This window comes from Propithecus coquereli, unplaced genomic scaffold, assembly GCF_000956105.1.
Source record: "Propithecus coquereli isolate 6110/MARCELLA unplaced genomic scaffold, Pcoq_1.0 Scaffold91, whole genome shotgun sequence".
NCBI classification, from domain to species: domain Eukaryota; kingdom Metazoa; phylum Chordata; class Mammalia; order Primates; family Indriidae; genus Propithecus; species Propithecus coquereli.
This window is the reverse complement of record NW_012155396.1, coordinates 3,982,986-3,991,160: the sequence shown is the minus strand read 5'-3', so window position 1 is coordinate 3,991,160 and position 8,175 is coordinate 3,982,986. Positions and strand designations below refer to the sequence as shown.

The window sequence follows — 8,175 nt, the reverse complement described above, 5'->3', positions numbered from 1 at the left end:
ACATGTCTGCTTTGCTCACCATTACAGCTTTAGGATCTGGTATTGTGCCTGCATAAGGCAGCTCAATAAATATTTTCTGTAGTCATGCATAAATGAGGCAGGGGTTCATTCATTCAACAAACTTTTACTGAGTATCTCCTATGTATACAGAATTACATGTTTGGTATTTCCTTAAAAATTAGAAGAGAACCTAGACATTTGAAGAAAAATTTGGACATGTTTCAGATATAAATGCTGAGTGGTCAGGGCATCTCAGGGGAAGGTCTCCTGCTCTACTCTCCGGAGGTCACATGTGCAGCTCCGGGCACATCTTTTGCCAGTCCTTCCAGCTCTAGAATGATCCCAGCTGCCCCCTCTCCTTGGTATATTCAACTAATATTAACTGATCACGCTGTGCCAAACCCAAGGATCTCCACTTATATTCTCCGACTTCCTATTTGAAAGGAAGAAACTCCTTGCTCTGTCCCTACTGCTGAACAGCACAGGGAGGTCCTGTCTTGGAGCTCCCAGTCCAGTGGGGGAGACACACTAGGAAAGTGGCCATTAGGAAAGGCCCAAGTGTCTGTGGCAGGATTTCTGGGAGTCCAGACCAACCTCTACTTCCCTAATATGCCCTGGACGTTAGGGTTCAAATCTCCCTTAGGCGCGCCTCTAGGGTCTGGCCCTAAAAAACAGCATTCTGAGACTCGCTGGGTAATGGAAGAAGGTGCAGGATCTCCCGAGGCAGGGTGCGGGGCTTATTCGGAAGCGGGCCGGGGGCCCGGCCTGCGGGAGTTGAAAAGGCCCAACGCGGGCTTCGAAGAGCAGGCGCCCGCTGACTGTGGGGCTGGGACCATCGGGGCGAGGCCAAAGGGCCCTTGGCCCTGGAGTCGGGCTGCAGGGCAGAGATGGCGATTCTCACTCACTGGTTATGGCCTCCATCTCGCCGGCTCCCCGCTAGCGGTCTCTCTGGGGGGCCTCCCCGCCGCCGGGCCGGTCCCGGCCCCCGAGGGGCTGTGGCGGCCCGAACGGCCTCTGAACACGAACTACCTCCGAGGCCGCGCGCGCCCCCTCTTGGCGGAAACGGGCAACGCGCGTGCGCGGGAGCCTCAGTCGCCTCCTACGGGGCGCTGACGAGCGAAGCGCTCCAGTTCTCACCTGCATCTCGTTTAGAATCCCTGACTTCCCGCCCATTTGAAAGGAAGAATGTCCCCTCTTCGAGCAAAGGCCATTGCCTTTTTCTGCTCTGCTGGATCTTTCCCTTCACCGAGCAAACGTGATCTAGCATTCCTACATTAAGCAAACAAACTCTCCCTTGACCCCATTTCCTTTTCCCTTCTTTCCCTGCTTCTCTTCCAAACAACCACTGGAGTTATCTGCACTCACCTTTTCCATTCCACCTTCCATTTCCTCTTCAATCCCAAACCAGTCAGGCATCTATCTGCACTGAAATGGCTCAAGGTCCTCTACCTTGCCAAATCCAACTGCCATCTCACGGGACTTAGCAACTTTTGACACAGTGGATCATTATCTCCTTGAAGCACTGTCTGTTCTTGGCTTCCAGGGCACGACGTGCTTCAGGAATTCCTCCTACTTCAGTCCCTCTTGTTCATTTCTCCTTCTGGACTGGATCTCTAAATACCGGAGTGTCTCTGGACTGGACCCTTTTCTCTCGTTTTCCGGTATCTCCCATGTGACTGCATAGTGATCCCATGGATTCTAATGCCTGTGTTAATGACACCCAGATTTATATCTCCAGGCCTGATTTCTCCCCTCGTTCTGGATTCATATGTCCAGCTGCCTTAACATATTCATTTGGATGTCCACAGCCACTTCAAACTCAACAGGTAGAAAACATGCTTTAACTGGCTCCCTTAGTCCCCAAACTTGTTCCTTGCCAAGTCTTCCTCATCCCAGTAAGTAACATCATCATCTACCCATTTTCTCAGGGTAAAGTCATCTTTCATGTCTGTGTTATCTCTCCACCTAATTCATCAGCAAGTCCTGTGGGCTCCACCTTCCAAATATATTCTGAACCATCTCCATTTCTACTGCCCTAATCCAAGTGACCATCATCTCTTGACTCGACTATTGCAATAACTTGGCGACAGGACTCACTGCTTCAAGTCCTTTTCCTCATCTGGTTTCCACACAGTGGCCAACGTGATCTTTTTAAATGTAAAGCAGATCAGATCACCCCAGCCCTGGTTAAGACCTTCCTGTGGCTCTCTACTACATTTAAAATGAAAGCCAAACCTCGTAGCTGGCCTTCGAGACCCATGGTAATCTGGCCTCTGCCTGCCTGGCCACATTCTCTTACTAGGGTCCTACATATGCTCTTTGCTCCAGCCACAATGGCCTTTGTTCTGTCCCACAAACACATGATGCTCATTTTCACCTCTGGGCCTTTGCAGCTGTTGTTCCGTCTGCCTGGTGTGCTCTTCCCTCAGTTCTTTTTTTTTTTTTTTTTTGAGACAGAGTTTCACTCCATTGCCCTGGCTAGAGTGCCGTGGCATCAGCCAAGCTCACAGCAACCTCAAACTCCTGGGCTCAAGCAATCCTCCTGCCTCAGCCTCCTGAGTAGCTGGGACTATAGGGACACGCCACCATGCCTAGCTAATTTTTTCTATTTTCAGTTGTTTAGCTAATTTCTATTTATAGTAGAGATGGGGTCTCGCTCTTGCTCAGGCTGGTCTCGAACCCCTGAGCTCAAGCAATCCTCCCACCTCGGCCTCCCAGAGTGCTAGGATTACAGGTGTGAGCCACCGCACCCGGCCTCTTCCCTCAGTTCTTGAATGTCTGGATCCTTCTCATTATTCCAGTCTTAGCTCAAATGCCATCTTCTAAAAGAGATCTTCTCTAACTGCCCTATCTAAAATAAACTCCCATCCCATTCCCTCTCTATAGATCACATTATTATATTCATAGCATTTATTGCCACCTGAACATATGCTGTTTATTTGTTTATTTTCTGCCTCTACCCATTAGAATGTACTCTTCATTAGGGCGAGGATCTGGTCTGTCTCGTTCATAGTTGGTCCTCCAGGTATAAAAGCACTCAATAAATAAGTGATAAACAAAAGATTTAGTCCTATTTTATAGACAATAAAGGTATCAGAAAGATAAAAGTGACTTGCCTAAGATAACAAAGTTTGATCTGAGACCAAGTGGTAGAGCTGGATCCAAGAATCTAGGTGATTTGAGACCAACACCCACACTCTTCCCTGTGCAACCCATTTCCTGTCATCTTCTTCCTCTGTGTGCCCCCTTCACTGTCCACGCTTCCTGCATCTACCTTTGATATATCTCTGTCCCTTTCTCTTCTCTCTCTCTTACACCTCTGTTTGCTCCTCTCCAGGCCTGTTGCCCGGCCTTCCTTTTTTCTCCATTTATACTTTTCTTTTGGCTTGATCTCAGTTCTCCCTAGAGAGTCCCTGCTGTTTTCTAGGGCAGCTCCCCTAAACCTTCTGGAAGCCCACAGAAGTAACAAAAGCTGCCTCTTTATTTGGTGGTGCAGCGGAATGTGGGACACCTGACTTGCTGCTTCCCAGAGACAAAGGGATGTGGGTGTTGGAAGAAAGGGATTTGGGGGCCACAAGCTCAGGTCCTAGGGAGCAAGAGAAGTGCTCTCATTTGCCTCCCTTAAAAGATGCAGAGGCTGGGCGGGCGTGGTGTCACGCTTATAATTCTAGCACTCTGGGAGGCCAAAGCAGGAGGATTGCTTGAGGCCAGGAGTTAGAGACCAGCCTGAGCAAGAGTGAGACCCCGTCTCTACAAAAAATAGAAAAATTAGCAGGGCCCGGTGGCATGCATCTGTAGTCCCAGCTACTTGGAAGGCTGAGGCAGGAGGATTGCTTGAGCCCAGGAGTTTGAGGTTGCAGTGAGCTATGATGACACCTCTGTGCTCTAGCCTGGGGACACAGAGGGACTATATCAAAAAAATAAAAATAAAAAGATGTAGAGAGGCCCCTCCAGTCATTTCTCATTGGCTCTCTGCTCTTTCCATGGTGTCCTTGGAGGGACAGGAAAAAGAAATATGGCTTGGAATTCAACTCTGTTCACCCACCCCTGGCACTGACCAGGAGAACAAAGGAAAAGGGGTGCAGTGTGAGGGAGGAGGCTGAAGGAGAGCAAGAGGAAAGAGCCAGCCAGAGAGAGGAGGTGACATGGCAGGGAAAGCCGGGGAGGGCAGGGCAGAAGAGCCAGGTGGAGATGCAACGAAAGAAAACTGGGGAAAGAGGAGGGTAAGGGACAAGGAGAAGAGAGAAGAGTGAGAATAGTAGAGAAGAATGAGGTAAAAGTACTGAATTAGGTTATTTTTGTCTGCTATGCTTCAGTCAAATCCTCAGGAAAAAAGTATTTGGGTGACAACTTGGATGGCCACCTCGTTCAAGTCTCAGTCCTGGGAATTACCTTGGAGCTGCTGGATCTGCTTGGTGAACACCTCTGCCTGCTGCGCGCTGGCCAGCCGTTCATCCTCCAGAAGTCCTGCAGGGAGTGGGGGCCAGTGTCAGGCTTGGATCCAAGGGAGCACAGAGCCTTTGGGCCCAGGCCCCTGGGCCCCGTCCCAGGCACTCACCCTGCAGCTCCAAGGAGTCGTCCTCATGCTGCCCTGCCAGTTCCCGTGTCTCCTCCAGCTCTGCCACCAGCTGGAGCACCTGAGCCCTCAGCTCCTCTAGCTCTGTCTCTGTGAGGCTCAGGCCCCGGTGCTTGCCGACTGACAGGGAGCCCACGCTGCCACCTTTCTGCACTTGTTCTTCTTCTTCTTCCACCTCTTCTTCCTCCTCTTCCTCTTCTTCTTCCTCCTCATAGAGAGCTGGGAGTAATACCTCCCCTAGGAGAGACCCCATCCCACCTGGGAGTCAGCACCAACTTCCTTTCCACAGTCCTTCCAGAGCCCTCAAACTCACCATCCCGAGGCAGAGATGGTATTGTAGTGCCACCTGGTGTCCCCCAAGGAGCCCCTGGGCAGGACTTGCACTCATGATGACTCCTCAGGTGTGAGGGTCACCTTTGGAGGCAGCCCCTCACCCTCCCAGGCCCTTCCTAGACCAATGCTGGACGCAGTAGCCTCCTGCTACTGCCTGGGGGCAAGTGGGGCAGTGGGTGCTGGCTCCGCCATGTGTGGGACAAGCAGTCAAGAAAGGATTCAGACACTGGGTGGGTCTTTGGGCCAAATGGGGCAAGAGTTACAGTTTAGGGGTTTGTAGAAAGTCAAAAAATTATCCAGGTGGCTTGCGAGAAATTAGCCTTTCCATAATAAGAAAGTATTGCTTGGCCGGGCACGGTGGCTCATGCCTGTAATCCTAGCACTCTGGGAGGCCAAGGTGGCGGGGGGGATTGTTTGAGCTCAGGAGTTCGAAACCAGCCTGAGCAAGAGCGAGACCCTGTCTCTACTAAAAAAAAAAATAGAAAGAAATTATCTGGACAACTAAAAATATATAGAAAAAATTAGCCAGGCATGGTGGCACATGCCTGTAGTCCCAGCTACTCGGGAGGCTGAGGCAGTAGGATCGCTTGAGCCCAGGAGTCTGAGGTTGCTGTGAGCTAGGCTAATGCCACGGCACTCACTCTAGCCAGGGCAACAGAGTGGGACTCTGTCTAAAAAAAAACATAAAAAAATAAAAAGAAAGCATTGCTTGTCAGTAGGTAAAAAAAAAAGAAAACATCTGAAGGAAATGATTCTAGAGGTTTTACTGGACAAATACTGAGGCCCTTTCAAATGTATATTAATTATCAAACACCTTTCTGAAATTTTCCAGGAGGTCCACCTTGCTTTTCCCAGCTGGGTGTCATGAGGTCTCTTCCCCCACCTGAGCACTGTGAGGCCCCTCCTCCCTGCTGATCACAAGGCTTTCAGGGGAAGTCTTAGATTGTACTTGCGTGTAAAAAGGAAGCCTGCCATTTTAATGTGTTAAAAAACCAGGGTTTGGTGCTGGTCCCCAGCCTCTGCTTGGTGAGCACCCCCTCCTTTACTGCAATGCAGTTCCTGTAAACAGCGAAATCTTGTCTGGATTGTGATTGTTTTACTTTGTTTTAAAACTCTCAATCTCTGGTCTTACTTTCTCTAATATCAGCAGCCTAAGGTTCATCCGGGACCACTTTCTGACCCCCTGAGGGGGGGCAGGGTTGCCCACACTGAATGTGCAATGTGCAACACTTCGCAAGAAGTCCTAGAAAATGGACCAGCATCCTTCCAGGGGCCTGGTGCTGGCAGCAACTGCTAAGTCACATGGGTGTGGTAGGGATACATGTGTGTTGGGAGGTTGGCCTTCTTACCAGCCCTCTCCCAGGCAGTAAGATATTCTCGAGAACCAAAGCTGTAAGGCTTCCATTGGAAGTTAATAATGGTGGCCCCAGAAAGACAATCCACATGCCCCCTTCCTTGCTTTTTAAAACAAGAGACAGCTTGGGATCTGGGTCGACAGGCAGTGAGAACAAACCCCCTGCTGAAAGGCAGCTTCAAAGCTCTGTCCAATGAGGCCTCTTTCTCGGTCTGGCAGCTCCCCCGGGACATGCAACCTGGTTTGCTGGGTGATCAGGGGCCCAAAGGGATACATCGTGAACTTCTGTCAAAGCCTGAGCCCTGGGGAGGGCTGGAGCCCTGACTTGAAGGAGGAGGGGCTGAGGTGACCTGAGGGAAGGGCCATGTACTGGCTCAGAGCTCTGGGGGTCAGAGGGAGGAGGGAAGGGAATTGAAGGAGGAAGGAGAGGGGAAGAAAGCCTTTTGGGAGAACTCACCCTCCATAGCTTGCATGCCCCGCCGTTCCAGGGACCCCCAGCGTTGGCCCTTCTTCCTCTCACAACCCTCAGACGCCTCATAGGAGCCTAGAGTGGTCACTGTGGGTCCTGTAAGCAGAGAGAGAGGGGAGGGGTTGCGGGATGCCAGGGGTGGCTGGGGGCTGGGGTGCCGGGGAAGAGAAGAGAACATGCCTTCCAGCCCCGTGGAGCCCTGGGGTTTGTAATCCCTGTGCAAGTGTCTGACTCACTCTGCCCCGCTCTGTGGCTCTGTGACTCCCCTCCCTCGGCCACCTCTTGCCTCGCCTGCCTGTGGGGACCCCAGCCCTGTGGCCCAGCCTCCTCAGCACCCTCTGTTCCAGGCTCCTCTCCCTTACACAGAAAGAGGGTGTGTGTATATTTAGCCCAGGGGGACAGGAGGAGAGGGGCAAGAATGAAAGGAAGAGGGCAGGAGCGCGTGAGAGGCTGGAAGGGTGAGGTGGTCTGGGGAGGAGAGGGGAGGGGAGAGATGGGGGCCGTGCGGGAAAGGGTTCTGGGCTGCGGCGCCCCCCCTTCTCTCGCTGGACCTGCCCACCCTACCCTCGCCCCGAGCTCAGGGGCCTTCGTGGCTGAAGGGGTTGCAAGGTCTGGAGCCCCAAGGGCTGGAGAGACAAGATGGGAGGGACCGCCAGGGAGGATGCGGCCGGTGTGGACAAGTCCCAGGCCGGAAAGATGGAGACCGCGCCGGGTGGAGGCCGGGGTGGAGGGAGGAAGACTTCGGGCGGAGAGGGGGGCGCAGCGGAGGCAGGGAGCACCTGGGGGTCCGGAGGAGGAGAGATGGAGAAGAGGAAGGAGTGGCGGTGGAGAGGTCAGGGAGGGGCGGCTCTGACCTGGGCCGGGGCAGCTCCAGCCCGCGGCTCCCGCGCCGGCCCCGGCGCCCGCCTCCATGGCCGCTCCCGCCGCCGCCGCCGCCGCCGCCTCCCGGAGCAGAAGCCGCTGCAGCGAGCCCGGGGACCCGGAGCCGGGTGCGCAGGGAGGAGGGAGGGCGGGCCGAGGGGGCGGGGCCTGGCCGCCACCTGACACCTCCTCCCGCCGCCGCCGCCCGGAAGCCCTCCCTGCTCGCGGCTCCGGTACGCCCCTGGCTCTCCCGAGGGGCGCGCAGCCGCCGGGCGCACGTGAGCGACTCCGGGCTTAAGGCTGCCCCGGGGTGGGGGCGACAAGACCCACTGGCTCTGGCGGTGGGCCCCGCCCGGCGTGGTATGTGCGCGGGGACCCCTAGGCACCAGGTGTCGGGCCCGGTCCTCTCAGCGGTGGGGCCCGCAAAGGACGAGGATGGACTGTTTCCCCCAGACGCGCAGACACGCGCGCCCCCACCCGCTCCTCGGTCAGCCCGCCCGGCCCCACGCGGCCCGGATGTGCGAACGGTGGGGCCCTGGTCTCTGCTTTTCTCTCGCCCCCAGCAAGCCAGAGCCAGGGGCC

The 8,175-nt window shown here is 54.2% G+C and overlaps 1 protein-coding gene across 2 annotated transcripts in view; it reads right to left on the bottom strand.

The window, feature by feature from the left end:
- CCDC136 (coiled-coil domain containing 136) overlaps positions 1 to 7,644 on the bottom strand; it is a 23,745-nt gene extending 16,101 nt beyond the window's left edge. The window contains exons 1-4 of one of the 2 annotated variants that reach the window (XM_012664750.1): positions 7,587 to 7,644; positions 6,721 to 6,828; positions 4,559 to 4,813; positions 4,393 to 4,467 (exon numbers count right to left, since the gene is read on the bottom strand). In XM_012664750.1, the coding sequence (XP_012520204.1) occupies positions 4,393 to 4,467; positions 4,559 to 4,813; positions 6,721 to 6,828; positions 7,587 to 7,644 (496 nt within the window). Of the gene's footprint in view, positions 1 to 4,392; positions 4,468 to 4,558; positions 4,814 to 6,720; positions 7,098 to 7,586 lie in introns of those variants that run through there. The other variant, XM_012664749.1, reaches the window with a different exon arrangement.
- Positions 7,645 to 8,175: the final 531 nt, after the last annotated feature.